At 41.8% G+C, this 24,553-nt stretch overlaps 1 protein-coding gene across 7 annotated transcripts in view; it reads left to right on the forward strand.

Annotated features, from left to right (window-relative positions):
• The first annotated feature begins 485 nt into the window (after nt 1–485).
• The window catches only part of map4k5 (mitogen-activated protein kinase kinase kinase kinase 5), a 44,306-nt gene continuing 20,238 nt past the window's right edge, over nt 486–24,553 (forward strand). For 2 of the 7 annotated variants that reach the window (XM_036150424.1, XM_036150425.1), the window contains exons 1-18: nt 486–909; nt 1,313–1,550; nt 7,707–7,764; nt 13,568–13,658; nt 14,857–14,921; nt 15,013–15,068; nt 15,145–15,192; nt 15,925–15,967; nt 16,071–16,143; nt 16,403–16,534; nt 16,759–16,821; nt 16,933–17,014; nt 17,207–17,323; nt 19,114–19,192; nt 19,821–19,892; nt 20,720–20,781; nt 21,445–21,509; nt 23,365–23,403. In XM_036150424.1, coding sequence (XP_036006317.1) covers nt 1,443–1,550; nt 7,707–7,764; nt 13,568–13,658; nt 14,857–14,921; nt 15,013–15,068; nt 15,145–15,192; nt 15,925–15,967; nt 16,071–16,143; nt 16,403–16,534; nt 16,759–16,821; nt 16,933–17,014; nt 17,207–17,323; nt 19,114–19,192; nt 19,821–19,892; nt 20,720–20,781; nt 21,445–21,509; nt 23,365–23,403 — 1,253 coding nt within the window. In that variant the 5' untranslated portion in view covers nt 486–909; nt 1,313–1,442. The remainder of the gene's footprint in view (nt 910–1,312; nt 1,551–7,706; nt 7,765–13,567; nt 13,659–14,856; nt 14,922–15,012; nt 15,069–15,144; nt 15,193–15,924; nt 15,968–16,070; nt 16,144–16,402; nt 16,535–16,758; nt 16,822–16,932; nt 17,015–17,206; nt 17,324–19,113; nt 19,193–19,820; nt 19,893–20,719; nt 20,782–21,444; nt 21,510–23,364; nt 23,404–24,553) is intronic. The other 5 variants (XM_036150427.1, XM_012872231.2, XM_021321353.2 and 2 more) reach the window with 4 other exon arrangements.

Consider the following 24,553-nt stretch of genomic DNA (forward strand, 5'->3'; position numbering starts at 1 on the left):
TTCTAAATGGAGTTGGAAATGTACAAAATGGCAAAATGTGAGTGCGAAATGCGTGTACTGTACAAATTTGCGAAGGGGCGAATTTACCCAGAGCCAGCATAAGCGTTCACAAGGTTGGAAAACATGGCACCTTTAGAGACACACACTACGCACATTTTTCCGAAGTTACCTTACCGGAATTGCTAAGCCTAGATAAGTATTTGGATTGTTAACAAAGTTCTAGAAAAACATTTTTAAATTAAGACGGCAAGCTTTCTAGAGTATTTTTCAGTAAGAAAATAACTGTAAAGTAAAATGTTAAGTATAAGTATAATTTTTTGTTTTATTATTTTCAGTTTGTTTGTATGTTCAGTCTGAATTAGATAATATTCAGGCGACTAACTAATAGGAAAAAACAGCAGGTTTTAATGTCTGGATAGCGGTTGTAAGGTGAAGAACAAACAACACACCGTCAGTGTGATTTTTTGCCCACGGTACCCTGAACGCACCACGAGAGAGTACAGTAACCATCGACTGCGCGGATTAGCAGCACACTGTTGCTGTTGACGGGAGCGTTTTCTCTCACTAAATTCTAAGAAATTACAAACAAATCTATTGTTTCCGCGGTGTGACGCAAGACTCCACGAACTCACAACAATGTCGAAGCTGCTTTAAAGCCGACGGAGGGAAATGACCTGCCAGCGGGCAAAGCTGCGGCTGAGATTTCTGGGGGAACCGAAGCGCACCGCAACGTCTGCGCTGCTCTGACGGAGACGGCGCGAGCTGCAGCCGACTGAAGTTTCCTCGACAACAAAGGAGCAACGTTTCAACTTTTTTTCAACTATTTATTCGACGCCGCAGCGCAACTAAAGAGTCGGAGGGGGTTTAAAATGCAAGGCGAGCGCGTTTGGTTTGTTTGCGTTGGAAAAGGTAAGCCCAGTTTGAAGTTAGAGGCGAGGCGGGGGGGTCTAAGTTCTGGTCTGCGTGCTAGCTAGCATTAGCTGGGTTGCCCTGTCGCTAAGCCCCTTGGCAGGCTCCGGCTATTTGCTGGAAAGACCGCTGCTTTCCTGTTTAAAGTAGCGCAAAGTAATGCTTATAAGCGTGACTTTGTAACAAAAACGAACAACTTCGAGCTAGAAGCGATTATTCGCCTGCTCTGATGTACTAAAAGTGTTGCGTTGCTAACAAGGATAAATTTCGCCTTAAGAACGGAACGTAAGACCTGTTTCATAACCCCCTGTTTTTCCCCTGAGACGACAACTCTTATTGGGATTAAAGGCACCGATTTATCCCTTTTTATAACACTTTCCTAAACTTTCTGTCCTTGCGCCAGGCTATGGATCCCAGGGAAGCGCCGTCTGAATAGCGCTGGTCGAGACTGTCTTGTGTGTCAACCACCCACCCACACCGCGTCCAGCCAACGAGCCCTCTAAATGTAAAGGATCCCTCGGTTTTAAGCTGCCATGGATTTCCTTCCCCGGCCTTGCGGCGAAATTCAGAGGAAGAACCCCCAACACGACTTCGAGCTCATCCAGAGGGTGGGAAGCGGGACATACGGAGACGTCTACAAGGTAGGCTCTTTGTTTACCTGTCCCCCCCCAGTCTGTCACAGGAGCCGGGGTTACAGTTTGATCAGCCTGCCTCAGGACTAATCCAACCATAAGCTGTCTGGTGTTTGTTTGCTAAGTCATGAGAACATGTGACAGCCACATTTGGTTCTCGTTTTCACCCAAGCCCAGCATCTGTAGATGTCCTGGGAAAAAATAATCACGAATGCTTCATGATAATTGTCTGATTCATGGCTTGGTTGGTTTGTTGTTAAGAAATTGCTTATTTTGCAGAATGTTGTACTTTTTGTTTGCCATTTTGGAGGAGTAATAGGCTACATTGTGCTTAATCTGCTCAGGTAGCCATTTGTGCTCTGTAGTCGGCCAATTGAAATGTTTAATCAATGTTCTTTACCAGCGATGGGTAGCGCCACATTTAGTTTACAGATTATCTGTTTATTGGACTTCAAATGGTAGAAACCATACCTTTTTTTTTTTTTAAACTATTGCATATGTTCACACAGGTCACTGGGCCATGCAACATTATTATTATGTTGCAAATGTTTTCCTATTGTACTCTGTCTCTTTATTTTCAAAATCACAACTACATTTTCTTAAGCAGTCACCCTTTATTCGATTTAGATATTTACAAAGTGAAGAACTGATGGTGTTCAGCCAATGCTGGCAGCCAGTTTCTGTCCTAGAGGAGCGTAACCTCTGAAGAATACCACTACATATAGGAAGAGTAAGGCTGGACGATATGGACCAAAGATAATATCTACGTATGTTTAGGCTGAATCTCGATATACGATATTCATCTCGATATGTTTTCATAAAGTAATGATAAAAAGGCATCTCTGAATCAAAGCTTTATCCCAGATGTCTCACAGGCACATTTTTAAACAAACAGCTGTAGATAAATATGAGGAACAGCTGAGAAATAACCTACTGGAATACATAAAATATAATTATAATTGCAACATAGAGCATCTTGATATAAACGATATAGTGTTATATCTCTTTAAAAAAAATCTCAATATATTGCCCAGGCCTAAGGTAGAGTGTTACCTATATATATAGCTACACTTTAATCACTGACTTTTTTCTTTTACATGAGGTTAGATATTTCAAAGGACAAGCGATGGCATAAAGTCCACCAAAGTAGTCTGCAGCTCATGGTTTTGGTGTATCTGTGTAACTGTGACAGCTGCACATGTGGACCAGTGCAACTTCAATGTTAAGTCTGGTCGAGTTTAAACGGACAGCCAGGATATTTCCCCCACGTGTTTACTGGTTACTGTAAGACATGCATTGTGCTAATGGATTGTAAAACCCTTTTCACACACAAGTTGTCATGACACTCAGCAATCACACATTATAAAATCACCCGAGGTGAGAAAATGATTACGCTAAATAAAGCAAAAACAATTGTCTTTACCTGCTTGACCTTTTTCAACCACGGGGTTTTAATGGATCAGTGCTTATTTCCTGAAAACTAAAACTGAATCAGACTTTCAGGAACTGACCGTCTAAATATCAACGTAAAACAAAACAGGCAAGATTAAAACATCCTCTTTACCTTTTAAAACGTATTACCAGCAATCTAAACTGAGATATTATGTTTTTGGTTGTTTTGTTTTATCAGACAAGTCTCTCTAGAAAATGAGATCTTGGCTCTCAATCAGAATACATGTATAAGTAAAGTTTAAATAAAATAAAAAAATTATATTGCTCCATTTAACATTCTGAAGGCATCAGTTTTCCCCCTGGTTATTTCTTTTGTTTTGTTTTGGGGTTGCTTTTGCTTATCTGTCACTAACAAACTGAGCATAATCCAGAGGTGGAAGTACAGCCATGGCCTCTCTCCATACAAAGCTTCTCCGGCCAGCCCCCACCCCCAGACAGGCCACGGGTGGAATGTAGCGCCTGGTATTCACCCGGCTCACAGGCGGACGGCTGCAGCGGGCCGAAATATGATCCAGCCCCTGTCTAAACACGCGTTTCACCAAGGGTGTGTTCAGAGCTGAAATGACAGTGGAAACACCTCCTAATAAAAAAAAAATGTCCCTGTTTGGGCTGCCTTACACAGAGCAGTTTTAGGAAACCCAGGTTCTCTCAGCGTAGAATATTTTCTACACACTTTAAATTGATGGGGATGCTTAAAAGCAGCAAGAGACCAATAAAACAGCTTCTAATGCTGTCAGCACTTAAATGTGGAAACAGGAGCATGATCACGTTTGTTTCAGTAGCTCTTTTTAAACGTGCTTTATTTGCATATATTATGAATGAAAGCAGTTTAATACTCTCTGATAGGAAATGTTTTTTCCATACGTTATGAATGGAAACTTGCGGTAATGTATTCTACTTACCATTCCTACCGTTTAATCAACGTTTCTGAGGGACCAGGGTAGTAAATAAAGCACATGCAGCTGCAAGTCACATTATTTCCTTACTGTCATTTTTCTCCAGCCTATGGATCAGTGTGGGTGGGTAGGTACATGTTGTGGCAGTAAAGGTGTGGCTTAACTTTCCACAAAGTATCCTTACTTTGTCGTCCCTTCCAATTTCAGCTGAAATGAGAACAGGTGCAGGATCTCTGACTGGTAGTGGTTGTTTTTTCTGCAGATGTGCTGAGCCGCCTGGCTGGAAAAGCTCTGGTGGTTGGAAAGCAATTTGGAGCATTAGTGCCACCAAGGGAGGAAGCTTTAGAAAGCTATTGAATATTTCAGCAACCATCCATCTGTCAAAAAAAAGGGTGTATGCATGTGCTATGCAGAAGTTCCCAGAATGTTCCCTTGAAGCTCCCCTACTTAAATATGCGGTATGGGTAATGCCCCCTTCCTGCGTCAGAGCTGTGCCTCCTTACAAGCATGTGCATAGCCCATCCCATCATCCACAGCCAGTCTAGTGATTCATTTAGAAGGTTTTCCGAGACATTTTCTTTCCATTAAAAAAAAAAAAAACTAAACTGTCACCTTGGTCTCGCATACTTTATCCAGAGATGAGACGTCAGGATGTCTGCAGCATTCATTTTAAAGCTTCTATTTATTTTTCACATGGTGGAGGAGTTTCCAGCAGGCCTGTAGAGGATGTATAATTATAAACCTGCAGTAATTTTATTTTATTTTGCCTGAGTGCAACAGGTTGATAATCTTCTTTCTAAAATATTTCTTTGGCATTAAATGGATGAGCTCCTAGATAATCTGAAGTAAAAGTGTGGAAGCTCACCAACACACGAGTCCTTTACTAGAAACGATTCCTCCTGGTTAAAATAGGACTTAATTTCCTCTGGTAGATTGTTAAAATTGTGGGCATGAAACTAGCTCGGAGCCACGAGGCTGTTTCTTCTGAGGGAGGTGTGCATTTTTACAGCTCTTGGCATTCTTTTACCTTATGTCCCTACAGCAATTTGTGCATAAGGATCTACATCTGGCTGTTGGTCCAATATTAATATTAATAACGGGTTTTGTCCACTGCTGATGGCACCTGTCGGCGAAGCAACTGCAGACAACGCGCCATTGTGCTAAATTAACTCGGTTTGCTGACTAACATTCCTTTTGTTTGATATCATGTCAGACTTCAGGCATTTTGGATTTTTTTTCCCTCTCATTTTCCCCATTCTTGTTTCATCTGACGCAGCGTAAACAGAAGCATATGGTGCTACTGCATTAACTGGCCCATGATAAGCCATGTGACCGTGTGAAAACCAGGACTGCTAAACAGCATGCAGTAATGTGACATAAAGCATCAAGCCGTATTTCTCGATTTGAATCATCTGAGGGCTTGTTTTAGCCCTACACCCACCTACCTGTGGTCAGATTAGTTGCACTTTAGCAGACTGCCTCCAAGCAAATTGCTCTCACTAAATATTTGCGTTCATACGCTATTTAAATCATTCTCTATCATTGCCCATCCCTGGTTAACAGCTTGGATCTCTCGGCCAGATCTTTTCTCTTCATGATTAGCTAAACGTTCTCACGGTTGGCTAGCTTTGTTTGCTGACCGACCACTTTATCACCTACACTTTTTCTTTTTCCATCTTATATTAACAGACAAGCTGCTTTGCAGGGTAAGTTTAGGATCTGGGTTTTTCCTAAAAAGACAAAACAAAAAAAAAAACTTAGTGACACAAAGGTTTAATGGCTTATTTCTGTCTCTTCTATCCTCACATAGTGTCTTGTCAGTGGATTTAGTTCTGAAGTACCTTGATGTGTTTCTAGACACATTGACATTATAGCTAAAAACAAATCAGATATGTTAAAAACCCTTTTGGCCAGCGTTTTCGGTGTCATGTTGCTTTGGAAAACAAAAGGAAGCTAATGATGCCGGGAAAAAAATCTAAATTATAAAGGCAATAAAGCATTGGATGTCCAATAAGGAACCAGTTAGTCTTAAATGGTTCTGGTTTAGTTATGTTTAGAGTTTGAAAGTTACATTTAACTGCAAACTCTTTATTAACGTCATAATGAAATAAATTAGCTGTCTAAGAAATGAGTTGCTGATTGTAATTTCTTGTAGCCTGTGGAGAAACCAGGGTAACGTTTGTTTTTCTTCAGTCTGGCACAAGGCTTAGTTTAGTGTTGAAGTTCGTCTCCTCAGACATCTGTTACACCTCCTCCTCTTCCTCCTCTTCCTCCTCTTCCTCCTCCTCCGTCCATCAGTCAGTAGACATTACAGGTTCTTAAAACTGTCTCGTCAGCTGCATCTCTTACGTGAACAATAATTTCAAAACTTCTCCTTTCCTGCTTCGTTTTTTTTTTTTTCAAGTTGGTTACTTGTACTTTAGGAAGTGTAAAATGAAACACAGGTTACAAACAAGTGCGACGTTACTAAAAGCACACGCTTTAAAGCAGAACTATGGCAAGGTTGCAGGCGAGTGAAAAACTGTCTGATAGCTGTGCAGACACGGCTCAGAGCGATGCATAACCAAGATAATTATTTTCTTCATTTACATTTTTTTTATGCATTTGGTAGTGGTGGCAGAGAGTTGCTTTGCTTTGTGTGGCTCGGTGCTTCAAAGTGCCGAGAACCAGCCTGTTTCCTGTGTTGACGGTTGCTAGTTGAACTGCAGTGATGAAAGTTAGCCGGACTGGCCGGGTTTGTGGTTTACGGCTGATTTAGCTGCTCGTCCCGCAGCTTCGTCTCTCGGATTAGGGCGCCTCCCGTCTTGACCTGGATTTGGAAGACGGCGCATCCTGCTTTGACACAGAAATTTCACAAGGGATGAGTGGCTGTCGGGATGAGTAGTGTGCCCCCCCCCCCCCATTGCCCCAGACCAAACAAAAAGTAGAAAAATTACTTTTTCTACACGAGAGCTGAATCAGAAATTCATTCCAATCTGCAGCTTCACAACCGACTTACGCGAAGCTCATTTGAGATGCAGCACATGAAGCTTTAAGCCGCTTGAATAGCCGCGCACTGCTGCACGTCTGCTGAGGCCTTTTCTTTAAAAGTTGTTTTGCTTTAGAAAGTCACAAATATTTTTTTTTTTAAAAAGTTATGGAGGAGATGAGCAGCTGTTGAGGCACGGCTTGAGAAATGTGGCGGTGCTAAATGTGGATGATGGTGAAACCGAGGTTTCAGTGTGCACAATGTTTTCATCACACTCTCTTTAAAGAAGCAAACGGTTTGTGCGAAATACGCTTATTGGTTTTAATGTTTTGCTATGTGACAGATTCACGTTATTTAAAGATTTTAGATTGTATCTGTTTTACCTGTTGTATTGGCCCTTTAGGTTTTAGTTATTATTATTTATAACCTGTGAAAACATCTTTCATCCTGTGTAAATTCCCTTTTTTTTTTATTACATTCCACTTTTCCCCGATATCATATTTGGAGCTTTAGCAGCGATTTTTATCTGAATTGATTAATCTGCTGCTGCAAGGAAACATTTGGTCTATAATCCTTCTTTCCTCTGATCCTGTTACGGGTCACCACAATGTATCATCTGTCAGCATTTGCTCCATAATGTCTGGAAATGGGGACGAATGTGTGTCATATATGTACCAGTAACGTATATAAAATGTGGCATTAAGGGAGTCTTGGCCAAAGCGTTATCTGTCAGTATCAGGGTTTTAATTTCAATGCCACGTGACTCTAAAGCACCAATGTCAACAGAAGGTTTCTGGGTTTTCTTTCCTTTGTTGATCTGCTCCTAACTTTGATTGTTTGTGTTTTCAGGCTCGAAATATTCAAACAGGAGAGCTCGCTGCTGTGAAGATCATAAAGTTGGAACAAGGTAAGAGCGATCATTGTAATCCTTTTATGTTGGTTTGTTTTTTCACACCGAGCGTTTAAATTATTGGTCATTCTGAAAGTCGGAAAGGATATTTTTTCCCCCCAACAATTCAAATTAAATCCAGAGGATGTCCAAAATATGTTTATAAAGTGTTGCTTATTGTGGTGTAAATGATTTATCTTTATTCATTCAGCCCAGATCTTGTGCTCTTGAGAAAGGTTTGGTGTGTCGTCTTTAGTTTGGTGTTATTTTGTTGTTTTTGTGTGTATTAGGGGGTACAGGAAGACATTTCTGACTTTGCCCAGCTCTGGGTGTGTGTTGGTAATGACCCAGTGACAGAGTTAGTGTGATCCAGATTAGAGGGATTAGTGCCATAGATGTGCAGACAAAACTCTGCTGATTACCAGCCAGGAAAGGAAGAGATTCACTTCTCTGTTTTTGGTTTCATCCATCTTGGCACAGTCCGTGCTGGTGATGGTTCCCTGGGGGACGAGTAATATGTTTTGATTGGATTTCAGACTGTGTGTGTGTGTGTGTGTGTGTGTGTGTGTGTGTGTGTGTGTGTGTGTGTGTGTGTGTGTGTGCGTGTGTGTTTCCCTCTCTAAAGCCTTGTAAGAGGGTTGTAAATATATCAGGAAGTTAAAGTTTGTCTCTTTCTTAAATAATTTGACCTAAAATAAAACAAAAGCATTCTTCAGGATTACTAAAAGAAAAGAGTTCATGTGCTAGAGGATCCGGGGCTTTTGCTGCATGTTTGAAGAGCTCAAGTTAAGGTTGACCCTCTTTAATTTTATAATTTAGGGCATTTTATGGATTTCTAAAATATATATTGCATTACTGACATACACAGTTGTTGTTTTTACTCTTAAATTGCTGCAAAAATAACTACGAGGTCTACGGCACAGATAATGCTGTCTATTCCCAGGTCTAAGTTTATTTCTCGAGGCGAAGGAGCCGTTGCTGTGGCAGGTTCTAGACCCTGGAGTAACCTGCCTCCTAACTCTGGAGCATTTTAAGTCACCGTTAAACACGCATTTCTATGATCTGGCTTTAGTATAAGATTGCACAAGTGTTTTGTTTTTATAGTCGTTGTTTTAGATAGTTTTAGGTTTGATTTTTTTTCTTATTCTATTATTTAGTATGGCACTGGTTTTAAATTTGAGCTGTTTTGCTTGTAAGCACTTTGTGCAGCTAGATTTGTTGGAAATCAGCTTTATAAGTAACAAGGTGTCCATCATGAGAAATTAATGGACGACACAGAGTCCATTAATTTCTCATGATGGACACCTTGTTGGGCATTATCCCACTTATACCATGGTCCCTTACGAAATAAATAATAAATCAATTATTAATACTTAATGGGTTTTTTTCACCGTTAAAATGTACGTTTTTCTCAAGAAGCGGCTGAGAGATTATTTAATCTGTTGCCACGCGTTGCCAAGGTAACCAGCATCAACTGTCTTGTGGTTACCAGGCAACATCTGAACCAGCACAATAATTTAGGACAATTAGGCCGTTTGACCTGAACCCTAACTGTAACACCTTTTAACGGACACCCTGCAGCCAATCAGAATCGAGTACCCATCCAGACCATGGGGTAATATTTTAAAAATCTGTTTTAATTTGTAGTTACTGATCTCTCCTTACCCTATTTTACTTTGACAAACCGGATGTTGTTGCGTTCTTTGTTCTGTTCTGTGGAGTCGGACGGAACGGGGCGGAAAATTGGACTTGCTCCGTATTTTGACGATGAACGACAGCGAGCGTGTCCACTGATGTTCGGATATGGAACCGTTCTCATTAATTAAAAAAATAACAACGTAGTTGCTCGGTCTGACAGGCGTGCGCTTACGCGAGCAGAGCGTTCACGGAGGATGTGCGATCTTAACCAAAGTCTGCCTTTTCTTTAACTCAGCCGGGTTCCTCTCTTCAGCTCCAAATGAGGAGCCACGCCAAGATGTGCAAAACACACACACAGCGAAACAGATATAATATTCATCGTTGTATAAATCTCTCTCCAGCATTCAGTCAGTGTTACTTCTTCTTCTTCTGCCTCGGCCCTTCTGCCCGCTGTGTTTTGTTGCCTGGAGTTTGTGATTTCCAGCGATTTATTGCCAATAAACGCTCTTTTAAGTCTTCATCTGACTTAAAGTTAAACAGCTTCACGCTGAGCTTCATCCTGGCAGAGTGATCGTTTCCACCTTTGAATGACCACGACTGAAGCTGCTCTTTACACCTGAAATTTCTTCCAACAGATTTAAACTTATCTTTGCACGACTAGAACCAGCTTTTTAAAATTGTTTTCAAATCAGTGCCATTGTTACTGATGGATCTCCTGTTGTAATTTATTAATGGATTATCTCCAAACCCTAACTTGTCCTGATTCTTCCATAGGAAATAGAAATGTTTATTTAGTAGCTATAATTTATGAAAAATGTGTTCTTCATTTAAAAATGGTCAACGTTATCTCAGTTACGTCATAATTTATTATACAGCTCCTTTTTTTGATCATACATTCCTGTTTGTTGCCTTTTTTCACTTATAGGATTTAGACTTTAAATGTCTTTCTTTGGGATTGGTGGTGGTGGTGGTGGGGGGCTTACACGCAGCTTTTTGCACGTATCAGTTGTCTCTGTGCCAGAGGTAAATGGCTGTGGGTGGACCTTGCTATCAGACAGGTTAGACCAGCAGTGACGCTGGCATAAAGTACACAGCAGAGAGTACAAATTTAGGAGTGCTGAGGCCTTAGGGGCTGCAGGGCGCCGTGCCTCAGCCAACTAAGTAGTTAACAAAGGGACAAAACAAAACGGTGTCAATGTTGGCTTTTTGCTTTTACTAACGTGAGACACTCAGTCTTGTATGGATGCTTTGTTTGGCTTCTGTTTAGTGACTTAAGTTTTCCAATTTCTACCGAACACATTCCCGTCAACCAGAACTCTGAGTTCTACTAGTAAGCCGACGTTTATGGCGGTCAGAACTTAACAAAGTTAACATTAAGAAGCTTCTACACAATGAACAGAAAGCGGGTGGCAGAGCGAGAATGTGAGCGTTCAGAGCGGAGCGAAGGCCTCGGCCTGAAAAGGAAGTGGCTGCATTCTGAGGCCTAGACTCACCCAGAAGAGAGGTCTGTGGGGTGACTACTTGTTTTTTCTTCTGTTGAAGGTCAAGCTTAGTCACGTAGTTGCAATTACACTAGTTTAAAGTAAGTGGTTCTTTGCTCTCTATCATTTAGATAAATCTGAAACTACTTCCTCCTTCTGTATCTACGTAACACGGGCAAATGTTCTGTAGTCCTTCACATGTATGCAATCGTGTGTGGGAGGCTAATGTCCAGCAGATAGTTTGGAAACACAACTACTGTGTAACGTGATAAACATTTATAACTCTTTATCTTTTCTTTTCTTTTTTTACAACACATTACAACCACCACTTCCAAGGTGTTTTTATTGGGCTTTCTGTCATAAACTAACATACAGTAGTTAAGCTGCAACCATGAAAGACAATACAAGAGATACATTGGTGGATTTTTTTGTTTGTTTTACAAATATTTGGAAATTGTAGTGTGCGTTTATGTATATATAGCCCCTTTACGCTGGTAAAGCTGAAGGCAACCAGTTGCCTTCAGAAGTCACCTGCTTGGTAAATACTGTCCACTTGTGTTTAATTTCATCTTAATTTAAATAGAGCTGTTCACCGAAGGCCTTAGAAGTTTGTTAGAGGACACTTATGGACGGCCAGCATCATGAAGTCTAAAGATCGCAGTGGAAGGGTCAAGGCTGAAGCTGTAGAGAGATGCTTCAAGCAGGGTTTGGTTTTAAAACAAAATAGCAGAGCTCCGTTTAATCCATCGTCCAAGCATGACAAGACTGTGGCACAATTGCAAAACTAAAAAAAAAGAACCGGGTCATTCACCCAAATTGACGTGCAAAATGAAGCTTAATCCAAGAAGAAGCCAGGAGGGTTGTTGAAACTCTGGAGGAGCTGCAGCGATCCACAGCTCGGCTAGAAGGATCCTTTGACAAGCGATTGACAAAACGATTAGCTCCGCACCTACAAGTCTTCATGGAAGAGAAACCAGAACCAAGTTGTTGTGTAAAGAGAGGCACACGATGATTTTTACTGTTGCTAACAAAACGCAACAAACGTGTTAGGGCTTTCCCTGCGGTCAGATGAGACCAGAATTTAACAGTATGGCCTACTTTCAACTAGGCCTGGGCAATATGGACCAAAAATAATATTTTAGGCTGATTTCTGATACACAATATTAATCTTGGTGTGTTTTTCTTTTGATAAAGTAATTATAGAAAGGCATCTCTCAATCAAAGCTTTATCCCAAAGGTCTCACAGACACGCGTTTAAACAAACAGCTGTAGATAAACAGCTGGAACATAGGCTACTGAAACACATAAGTGTAATTCTTACCCAGCATAGACCATCTTGATATAAACAACATAGTCCTAATCCTAAACTCTCAACATGTTGCCCAGCCCTGCTTTCAAAACATCGTGGGACAGAAAATAAACCCTCCTCATCATGATGAATAGGAAAGTAGTGGCAGCATCATGCTTTGGAGAAGCTGGTCAGAGTGGATGGGAAGATGGACAGATCTAGATGGAGGGCAATCCTGGAAGCAAGCCCTTTATCGGCTGCAGAACACGTGAGACTGGAGCAAGGTTCACCTTCCAGCAGGAGTAGACCCTAAACGTACAACCGCAGCTTTAACGCTTTAGATAAAAGCATAATGGTGTGTTAGAAAAAGCCCAGACCTAAAACCACATTTGAATCTGTGGCTTGAAAAGAGCTGCTCACAGAATGCTCCCCATCCTACCCGACTGAGCTCGAGTGAAATTTCTTAGAGGAATTTTGTGAAAGGAAAAACATTGGTTCATTTTTCTTCTAATTTGCAATTATTTACTACTTTTTGTTAGCCTGCCTCATAGAATACCATCATAATACCAGGAGCTTTGTGATTGTTCTTCAGCGGTGAGGGAAAAGTTAAACGGGGGCGAATACTTTTGCAAAACTCCGTCTCTTTATCTCGGTCAGAAACAGCGGGTTCAGACACGAGCTGAACTTTGTACGGTTGTAGTGTCCAGGACCCGACTGCTCAAACCAGGCTCGGCTTTTTAGACTGACTGGTCAGACGATTTTAAGCTTGGATATCCTCCAGGAGAACTGCTTACATGCCATCTTGAAAGTAGACTTCACATACTTGATCGTGTGAATTCTGGAAATACTGTTTGCAAATATTCTGCCCTGAATGTGACATTGGGTGAAAAATAATCGCCGTCGTGCTCTGGCTGATCGTTTGGTGCAGCTTAACCTCCTGTTAATACATTCCAGGGTTGTGTGTCGGCACAGCTGAGAACAACTTGGCTTAAATGCATGTGTGTGTGTTTTTTTTTTTCTTTTCTTCACTTCCTATTGGTCGTGTGTGTTCCTGTGCAGAGCTCGGCTGGGAAGCTGCCCTGGAAATCAGCCTTTACCGCAAGCTTTATATGAAGGTTCCCCTGTTGTTTCAGTCTGTTCTGTAGTCTTTAATGTTTTCCCGGTGATGAAGACCTGCTGTAGGGGGGGTAAACTAAGTTGTTCTGAAACCTGAAGCTTGAGACATGTGACACTTATGCATGCTGGCTGTTTTAACGTGTTCTCCGACATCTGGGTGGCCAATAAAGTGTTTTGTTTTCTAAATGCACTACAAGCCAGATTAGTTGTCATCTACTCCGATTATTTCTCCGTTTTTGAAGTAAAATCTTTGTGTAGAGTTTTCATTTATGTCTCACTTATTCCCCTTTGTTTTCAGGAGATGATTTTGCCGTCATTCAGCAGGAAATCTTCATGGTGAAGGAATGCACGCACCACAACATTGTGGCCTACTTCGGGAGCTACCTCTGGTAAGATCCAGCTGAAAATAACCCTGTTTTTGTTTTTGTTTTTGAAATTCAAACCTTTCTGCTCTCGCCCAATCTGTCTGGGCTGAAATATTTGCAAAATGTAAATATTGCTGTCATATTTTCAACCAGCTGCCTCACAAACATCGCTTTGTGCGTTTTAATGACTTTGTCACACTGAAGCGTGAAACCAAGACTCGAGGGTTTTAGCCTCGCTCGCCCCTTCAGCGCCTCCGTGAAGCGTTTAAGTTTTACAGGGGTCTGTTTTTTGAGGCTTTTATCTTTGAGGAAGTAGAGTCGGTCCGCCCAAAACTGCCTCCCTCTTCCAGCAGGTTTAACTGGATTTAAGGCTCTGAACTGCTTTATATGGCTGTTAGCGCCGACACATGCAGGTCGTAGCACAGCAGCTGTGTCTTGTAGTCTGGCCAATCAGAGCTCAGCTGGGTCCAAAGGAACAATCATTTCCAGCCAGCCATGCATTAGTCATTATGCAGCCTATCGCCGTACAGGAACGGCAGCTTGTCTGGTAACATTTCAGGTTATGTTTCACGTAATAATTCAGCTCGTTTGCACACAAAGCAGAAATGTTTATTAAAGCAACAGCGTAAGCGGAGATCTGGTTTCACCTAGAATCTCGTCTACTGTTTCCTTTTATAACCGTAATCTGGCTGTTTTATCAGATACTTTCAAGCCATAATTAGATTTGGATCCCAGAGAGAGAGAACTTCTGGTGAGTCTTCTAGATTACCTGGCAATGAAGACGAGCTTAAAAAAAGTCAAGAATGAAACTGGCTTTTCCTGTTTTCTTTGTTTTTTTTCCCTTGTAGAGCGCAGTTGCGGTTGTTAAATGCTAAACTTGTTTCAATTCGCACTCATCATACAAAAGTATTTATACCACAATAGTTTTATGGAAGGCTTTCATGTTGAAAACATCAAAGGTGTTCAGGTCCTAAATTAATTGCTTGGCATACATGTGGCAGTAAATGAAAACTGCACGTCTCCATGGTAACCATCTCCATGGTAAAATATGGTGGCAGCATCATGCTGTGGGAATCCTTTAGATTAGCAGGGCAGCAACCTTGGAAATAAATACATTTGCAAGGCTCCCTACATCAGATATTTGTTTCACTTTGAAAAAATGTCCAAAGAAAAACATTTGGTCTCAATGTTTATCTGATTTCTTTTTCTTTTTCTCCTGAAGTCGAGAAAAGCTTTGGATATGTATGGAATACTGCGGTGGAGGATCCCTGCAGGATATTTACCACGGTGAGCCGAATCCCTCGCCGATTCTGAAAAGTTAGATGCGAGCTCTGCTTTCTGAACTCTATGAAAACTGAATGACTGCGTGTTGTTACAGTTACAGGACCGCTGTCTGAGCTGCAGATTGCATACGTCTGCAGAGAGACCTTACAGGTAAACGTCCTCACAGTGTCATAAGCATTGTGGTGTCTATTCCAGTTTTAGCTGAATATTCTAATTTCCTTTTCAGGGTTTGAAATATCTGCACAGCAAAGGCAAGATGCACCGTGATATCAAGGTATTATTACTTTCATCTTTTATCCTTCATTAATGCAACCTGTCATGCCTGCTACTCACAAAATAGAGTTAAATATTATAGTCTATCTAACATTCTATAATAAAGCAACGTTAGTGCTTGTGGTTAAGATTTATAGCAGCGGCGGCGGCGGTGCTACTTATTAAGAACCGTACACATCTGCAAATAGCATTCGTTGTTCCTGAAGCCGTCCAGCCACCTTCTCCTTTTACGGTGCAGCAGAGGTGCTATATTGAAAGGATGTGGCCAGCGCAGCTGCATGTTGCAATTTTAAGTTTCAGTTCATACTTGATCATGCTTCACGAGAGCTCAAAACGCTGTAGCCTCTCTCAAATGTGTTATCATGAAGGTCAGGGCTGGGCCTATTATCTTTTCTCGGCTCTATGCTGCAAGCGCTTCCTGTTTCCTCTACTCTCACCACAGGATGCTACCACAGAGACTGTCAGTCACAGCCAACATAAACAATGCCAAAGGCTGGGATGGCTGTATAATCTTACTAGAAGTTAGATTTTTAATCTCAGTGAGGTTTTGCATAGTTAAATAAAGACCTTAGATATATATATTTAAAAAAAAAGGTCTGGAGTTTTTTTTTTGTGCTTCAATCGGAACAGCTGGCAGTGGCAAAGCTTTGCCTCTTTGCTGTCGTTCTGAGGAAAAACATCAGCTCAGCACTTTTTTGAGCCTTAAATATGTCTTTTTGGGATTCGTCAACAGGGTGCCAACATACTCTTGACAGACAATGGAGATGTGAAGCTAGGTAAGATGCTCGACCATTTGCTTGGAGCTTTAAAGCCATAGTAGCTGTTTTTTGTTTCATGTGCGTCGCGTGATCTGAAAATCTCTACCGATCTTTGTTGCAGCTGACTTTGGAGTTGCCGCCAAGATAACAGCTACCATCGCAAAAAGAAAGTCCTTCATTGGAACACCCTATTGGTAAGTGGGGAACTCCTGATGACATCTGTGGTGTGTGTGAGGGAGAAGCTTCATCTAAAAGGTGCAGGATTGGTTCCCCGTAGGAGTGTCCTAGAATGAGACATTGGACTCTTAAATTGGGATACAAGCCTGCCTCCGACATGACCTCTAACAGTTTCACAATAGTGGATTTTACACAGTTTCGTTTATTTAATGCAATCTTAATATTTTTGTTCCTAGCTTTCAATCAGCGCTAATGTTTAGTCTTGTCTTTGTTCAGGATGGCTCCTGAGGTAGCAGCAGTAGAGAAGAACGGAGGCTACAACCAGCTGTGCGACATCTGGGCTGTTGGCATCACATCCATCGAGCTGGCTGAGCTGCAGCCTCCAATGTTTGACCTGCATCCGATGAGGTACGTTTTACTTGTATTAAGAGCCGCCAGTCAAACCTTTCCCCACGTGGTTCTCGGCCTGCTTCCTGCTTTTGTGTTTCCTCGACTGTTTTATCACGTCTTGGTGGCTCGCACAGCTGTCCTATTGTAACAAAGTGTGCTTATGGTATGAATAGAATATACTGTAGGTACTTTCATTAAATCTTAGACACCTTCCCTTTGACTCATTTCTTTGTTCTGTGTAGGGCCTTGTTTTTGATGTCCAAGAGCAGTTTCCAGCCTCCTAAGCTAAAGGACAAAACCAAATGGTTAGTATCCGGGAACAATAGAGGTTCTGTCACTGTGATGAACGCATGAGAGCCATAGAAGAACTGTACCAGGCTACTGCTTTAATTCAAGCATTGACCTTTCCTCTACAGGAGTGCTGCTTTTCAAAACTTTGTTAAAGTGTCTCTCACAAAAAACCCAAAGAAGCGGCCCGCTGCAGAGAAACTCTTACTGGTAAGAGTATTTACAATTAATAAATATGCTTGTATGTATGATGTTTTATAGTTGCGACAATAAAAAAAAAAGAGTGACTTTTCTCTTTGAGATGTGGTGAAGGTTCTGGATAGTGGTTATTGTAATGCTAAAAAAAACTAGCATTCCCATCAATAATATAACAATGTCTTTATTCCTGCTTAATTTTCCCAGCATGTATTTGTGGCTCAGACTGGGTTAACGAGGAGACTTGGAGTTGATCTCCTCGATCAGGTGAACAACCCAGACACCCTTCGGAGTTACCGCGAAATTGACGATGATGACCTTGAGGTAATGTGGTTTCTGTCTCATCTACACCTTAAGTTTAGGAAAAATGTGGCTTGGTTTTAGAAAACGAAGCAAGGGAAATTATAGGCTCTCCACAGGGTCTTTCAAAACTGTTAATACCCTTTGAACCTTTTCAGATTTTTGTCACGTTTCAACCACAATCTTACCTACGGCTTGCTGCTCGGTTATGTGATAGGCCAACACAAATAAAGGGATAGAGGAAAAGTGCATGGTTTTAACAAAACTTTTTGGCTTACCTGCAAAATCCAGTTTGTGTCAGAAAACGCTACACATCACTTTAAACAAACCATCTCCATGGTGCCACATGGTGTTGGCCAGTCTTAAGTCTACCACCTAAATCCAATTGAGAATCTATGGCAAGTTGAAAATGAATGTTCCCAGACAGCATCCATGCAGGCTGCCTGAGCATCAGCTGTATTGCAAAACGAGGAGAAAATATTATTGTGGATGCTCAAATGTGGAAAAGACGAACTTCAAACGATATGCAGCTGTAGCTGAGGTCTGTGGTTCAACTCTGCAGAACAGGCACACTTTTACAAGGCATAGCAGCTAACAAAGCTCAATTTCTCTAGTTGTAATAAATGTTTGCATACGTACTAAATCAGATTGTTTGGTGCTTCTTTTTCTGTTTTTATTTTTTATTTTTTTTATCTTTACCTGGACTTTTATGGCCCTAGTGTCTTTTTTTTTTTTACAAAGTAGGCTGACAGGAAAAGTGGTTTGAGAGAGGGGGGAAGACATGTAGTAAAGGACCTCAGGCCGGAAATGAACCCACATCAGCTGCGACGAAGACTGAGGCCTCCGTATATGGGTCGTGCTCATTACCCGTTTATTCTGGGTTGTTTTGATAGAAATCTAAATTAACCTTTTTTTTTTAAAGAGAAAAATACACGTCCCTGTCAAATTGGCTAAGAATACTGTCCTAGAAACAGACGTGACAAAAACTGATATACCTGTAAACACAGGCTCTCAGTGGTTAACTAAGGTATGGATGGATGGCTTTGCAAACTCATATTCAGCAAAACATCATTATTAGCTTCACGATCTATAAACCAATGATAAATAAGGAGATTTGAGGAAGCTAACAATAACAAACAACCAGCATCAAACCAGCTTCATTCAAAGTTGCTGTTTTTTGTGGAGCCGTGACTCCGACTGTTGGGGAGAAGTCTGTGTGGATGTGTATAGCGAGCCGGGACAGTGGCGTGAAGGGCGGATTAATATCTTGTTGTGAATATTAACGTGCTTACAGTTGAAGAAACCAAATAAAATGGACGCTAACCGGTCCGAAAACAATAACTGAGTTGTTTTCATGCACTCTTGAAACTTCCCTAGCCCCTGACTTTTAAATCTGTCCAGGAACATTATTATTATTCTAACTGGGGTCTACATCACGCCTTTGTGGCAGCCAAAGAGGTGGTACCAGCGCCGTTTAAGAGACCATTGTGCTTTTCTCACCCTGACAGCAGCAGCACTGTCTTTAGCCTCAGCACGTAGAAAAAAAAAAAAAAAACACCCAAAGGCTATTGACTGCAAGCAATGGAGCTTGTAACGAACAAACAGCCTCTGGGATGCATATTAATGTGGTGACGCACAAGAAAAGCAGCTCTCAGCAATGCATGACTTGCAGAGTTTCCAGATTATTTTAAACGATAATGTCCCTACCGCGCCACGTGACCCAAGCAGGTATAACGTTTCAGTAATGTACCACCCACCAGTGATCATTTTCAAGATGCTTGTTTCTTTAATATCTGCCTAATAATCTTTTGCAGCCTCTCACCGGAGGCCGACACACCATCCTTCCCTCCAAACAACACCCCAAAGTTGAGAGGACGCCCTCTGAGATTAACTGTAAGTTGCACACAAAGCCAAAGGCCCCGCAGCGTGCCGCGGCACTGTGACATCACCAGCTATTGTGTCACTCAGCCCAGCGGCTTTTCTGACCGTCATCCCGCTAGTCCCGTGGCAGCGCCTGGCATGTTTCCAGACCACAGTTTCTGGTCGTGTGTATGCTGATGGTGCGGCCGAGAGGAGAAAGCTAGACGTAGCGGAGTCCGTCCTGCTTCATTTTAGCTTGGCTTGTTTTAAAGCTCTCGTGAGCGAAAGAGCTTGTCTGAAGGGTCCTGAAGGTTTTCCAGAGGAATTCTGTTTCAGATCTAAAACAAAATTGGGCAGGAGATCATTTTAATGGCGGCATCTTAGTGTTTTGACACCCTTCAGGGAAGTTAGGACGATTGCGTCGTCGTAGATGAGGCAGAACGCTGTGCTGCTTGTCGCGTGTCAGCAGGTTGCAGCCATGTTGACGACATAGCGATAGAGAGATGTGTCTGTCTGATGTCTGTCACATTTATTTGTCAGCATTCATGCTTGGCTACGTCTTGTCACTTGTTTGTGCTGTGATCTTTTGTACTAGATCTGTGTCCTGTTTGGTTTTTATCTCAATGTCTCACTGTTATCTGACCTTCCCTCCTACTCGAAGCAAACAATGGGACAGGCCTCGAACATCCAATCTCAAGTCCTAGTGACTGTGAGGGACACAGGGAGGATGCAGGTTAGTGGCAGCGCAGGGAGACGGCGTCTTTTAGTTCCCAAGCTTACTTCCTGAGAGAATGTTTACCCCAAAAAAAAAAAAAAAGGTATACGAGAGCTTCAGGTTAGAAACTCTGGTGACACTGAGAAGAGTTTGTTGCATGTCAAAACCTGATCCCGCTGCTTTACTTAACCTTCTGAACTGTAGTGCGGATGGGTATCGCCTCACCTTAGTGTTTTAAAAAAAAAAAAAAAAACCTGCAGCACTTCCATGTGATCGGCATGCTGCAGAGAGAAAAAGAACAGGAAAATCTGTGGTCTGAAAGGTTAAATACAAAGTTTCTTTGTTAACGAGAAGCTGATTATGTCGGAGTGTGTTTTGGCAGGTATTGCAGGCTTTTTTTGTTCTCCACCCAGGATAACCTGGCGTTTATCCTGGACGCTAATCCAGCCTCTCCTACTGGATTAGGTGGTTGATGCAATGTGACCCAAAACTCAAACTAAGAGAATTTGTTTGAACACGAATTGTTTTTTTTTTTGTTTTAATCTTTCCAATATGAACAGATACTTATTGTCTTTAATGGCCTATTAGTTTGAAAGCCCAGACTAGACCTGAATCCTCAGAAGTAGTTCATGTGTATTTTTGATTTATTCCTGCACTTGATTTTATTTATTTTATTTTTTTGTTGTTTAAGAATGTGCTCTGCAGGGTTTATCAAAACCTGGCAACAATGCACTGAAGAGTTATTGAGTCTATTTATGTTGCCTGGAAGAGTTGAGCGCTGATGCCCTCTAGTGTTGAAGGTGTGCGAAACAAACAAAACTGAAGACGATGTGTTTCATTCACAGTTGACAAGGTCCAATTTCAGGCGCCTCTTCTCCCAAAAGAAACTGAAGCTCATTCTGAAATGGTAATGATTGTTTTGTTTTTTTTTAGTCACTGCCAGTATTTTATGTTGTGGTTCTATTTCATTTAATAGTTTGTATGTAGGCCTCTACAACAAGTTAAGCCCAAATTTATTTGGACCCCTGACAGATTTAGTTTATCTTAATTCACTCAAGCAGATAGGAAGGGACAGACATCTCAATGAGAGGTAATAAAATGGTTAAAGGGCAAAATGTGGTGAGAACGAGCTTCTATCTTATTTAAAATATTAGAATGTCCTGTTGCTAATTATTTATACTCTGCTCATTAATCAATGGGAAAGTCTTTGTTGGCAGCACAGCTATCAAACCCTTATAATCGCTGAGCAGCTTTTTGTATGTTTCCACTGTTATTTTAAAGGTTGGTCTTTGTGGTTAAACTCAAAGACTTCAAGGCTGGAAGGCCTCCTTGACATCACCTTGATCTCTATTTAATTACACAGATGCTCTGTTAGATTACTGTATTGTCAGGACTCTGCCTGCATCACCCTAAAATATTATTACTTGTGATCTGAAGAAACAAATAGTAAAATTAAAAGATTATTTCTAGTCTAAATCTGCCAGGGGTTTGAATAAAGTTGGAATTAACCGTGTATAAAGAAAGCGAAACATTGGATGTTGTGTTTTTATGCATGCCTGCCTCTCCACAGGATGTGAATAAAGACCATGACTTCCCTTCCCCATGGAGCCCTTATGCAGATGGAGGAACAAGCAGGTACTCTATGGGAGCTGTTGCCATGGGAACAGTCCTATTTACCTTGTGTGTCACTGACTACATGCCTTTCATGACACGCTGCTCAAAAAAATTAAAGGAGAACCTTTCAATCAGCGTATAATATCAACTCAGTGGCCGGTTCAGTAGTAGAGAGGGTTGTTAATCTGTGTCGGCTGTTCTGGTGTTTATGACATTATTAACAGGAGCACTAACAGGGCAACAGGGAGATGACCCCAAAAACAGGAAATGGTTCTGCAGGTGAAGACCGCAGACATTTTTCTGCACTGCTGTTCAGCAGTTATGCATTTGACCTGGATCATTGTCACTACTTGCAACACGAAGGCGTTACCTGGAACCTACAGAGTCTGCACTCGGTAGGGTCAGTGCAGCTCCAACAGGAAGGCACATCAATACCTGCCATTGCCAGAAGGTTTGCTGTGTCTCCCAGCAGAGTCTCTGGAGCATGGAGGAGATTCCAGGAGGCAGGTAGTTACTCTATGAGAGCTGGACAGGAACGTTGGAGGTCCTGAACCCATCAGCAGGAGCAGCATCTGCTGCTTTGTGCAAGGAGGGAGATGATGAGTTCTGCCAGAGTCACACAAAGTGACCTCCAGTGGGCCAGCTGCAGAAATGTCTCTGACCAAACCATTAGAAACGTCCTTTATGAGGGTGGCCTGAGGGCCAGACGTCCTTCAGTAGGCGCTGTCCTCACTGCCCCGCAGCGTGGAGCTCCACTGGTTCTAACCAGAGAACAGCAGGAGTAGCAGGTCCAGCACTGCTGCCCTGTTCTCTCCACAGATCAGAGCAGGTTCTCCCTCTGAACTCGTGACGGATGTGAAAGGATCTGGAGGATCTGAGCTGAACGTTGTGCCGCCTGCAGCGCTGTCCAGCATGATGGGTTCAGATGATAGGTCCATGGAGGGACACAGACCTGTAGAGGATAAAGGACGCTCCCTGACTGCCGTCAGCCATCAGGAGGAAGTCCTCAGACCTTGTTAGAGCCTTCACTGGTGCAGTGGTCCTGGGCTCCTCCTGCTCCCTGATGATGCCCAGTTTCATGTGGCCAGAGAACGCAGGCCGTTCCTGGAGGATGAAGGCATTGATGCCACTGACTGGCCTCCAGGCTCCCTGACCTAGATCCAGCAGAACATCTCTGGGACGCCATGTTTAGGTCCAGCTGACGCCACCAGGTAGCTCCTCAGACCGTCAGTGACGTCCTGGTCAGGATCTGGGAGGAGATCCTCCAGGACACCGTCCATCACCTCCTAAGGAGCATGGCTGACGTCAGCATGCATAGAAGCAGGTGGGGACATAGAAACTACTGAAGACTTTTGAGTTTCTGCAAAGATGTTTCAGCAAAATGGACCAGCCCGCTGCGTCAGTTTCACTTTCTCAGTGACTTCAGATTAAGATCTCTGTGGAGATCATTTTCTTTAAATGATCTGGTTTAACACCTGTAGACGGATATCCTGCAGGATTTATTCCCGATTGACATCTGGTGTGTTTTCAAAGTGTCCCTTTAATTTCTTGGAGCAGTGTACAATGCATGTTTTAAAACTAATTCACATAAATGGATCAGTAGCATTATTAATTTCTTTCTGTATTTCTTCACTACTAATATGTAGAGATGTGCGTTTTTTTTTTTTTTGTCCTGTTAATGCTCTCCTTCTCACACTAACCTGATTAGTCACTGGATCTAAATTTTGGTAGAAAGCTCACTGTGTCTCAAGTTCAATATGTCGTGTTGGTCTCTTAAGCTCCGTCTCACTTGTCCATGAACTTTGGCTTTTATTTTTCCCTCCACTTTTCTCTGTTCTCTTTTGGCTGTCTGCCTCACCTTTGTTGTCCTTCCAAGGAGCCTTCTCAAAAGCGTTGAGGATGAATTGTTCCAACGGTAACACTAACACTGCGTGTGCTGTAGTACCTTACACCAGCCACTTGATGCTTTGCTCTGCCACTTCCCTTTCTGCCTTGTCCCTACACAATCAGCTCCCATGACTGCCATCTTATTAGCATGCATGTGTGGTGTGATAATAGGCGTAGAGTGTAGTCCAGTGTCCTGTGTTTACGTGGAAGTGTTAGAAAACATTACCCAGGGTTACAGTGTCTTGCAAAAGTAGTCATACCCATAAACATTATTTTATTGAGATTTTATGTCAAAAGATTAACACAGAGTATTCCCTAATTGTATTGTATCAAACGGCAAATGGGATTTCTAGTAGCGTTCTTTATAGAAGAGTGGCAAAAAGAAAGCCATTTTTGAAAGAAGTGAATGACCGGCCTCTTGGCTGCTTCTGAATCTTTTTCTCTTTGCCCCGGGCTTTCAGGGTAGGTGGGCCGTCACATTTACGGTACGTTGCTTTGCAGTTGTGTCATACTCCTGCTATTTTCAGATGGATTAGGCGGAGCTCTGAGAAGATCTGCCTTTGGGATGTTGTTTTAAACCCCAACCCTGCTTCAAGCTTCTCCACCACTTTATTCCTGACGTGTTTAACGTGTTCCTTCATCTTCATGATGCTGTTTGTTCACTACAGATGCTGCTCATATAATCAGAATATCATCATGAAGAGGTCCCCCCCCCCTTGTAATTCAGTTCAAAAAGTGAAACTTGTATATTATATTCATTCATTACATACATACTGATATGTGTGTAATTTCTTCTAAATTTTATGATTATAACAACTAATGAAACTCCCAAATTCTGTATCTCAGAAAACTACAATATTGTGAAAAGGTCCAATATTGAAGACTCCTGGTGCCACACTGTAATGAGCCAATTAACTCAAAACACCTGCAAAGGCCTTTAAATTATCAAAAAATCCCATATAATTTGCATAAAATCCTTTCTTTTTGCAATTATTATTTTGTCTCTGTCTGTCATGTAAAATCTCAATAAAATACATTGAAAAGGTGTTCTCTTCAAACACTTTTGCTTGACTCTGTAAGTGTCAACTCATCATTTTTGTCTTTAAATCAAAGATTAGTTGTAGTGCAATTTTCTCTTTCCTCATTTTAGTTTTTTAAAGAAACATTTGCTCAGTTTA

The sequence above is a fragment of the Fundulus heteroclitus genome, chromosome 19 (assembly GCF_011125445.2).
Source record: "Fundulus heteroclitus isolate FHET01 chromosome 19, MU-UCD_Fhet_4.1, whole genome shotgun sequence".
Taxonomy (NCBI): Eukaryota; Metazoa; Chordata; class Actinopteri; order Cyprinodontiformes; family Fundulidae; genus Fundulus; species Fundulus heteroclitus.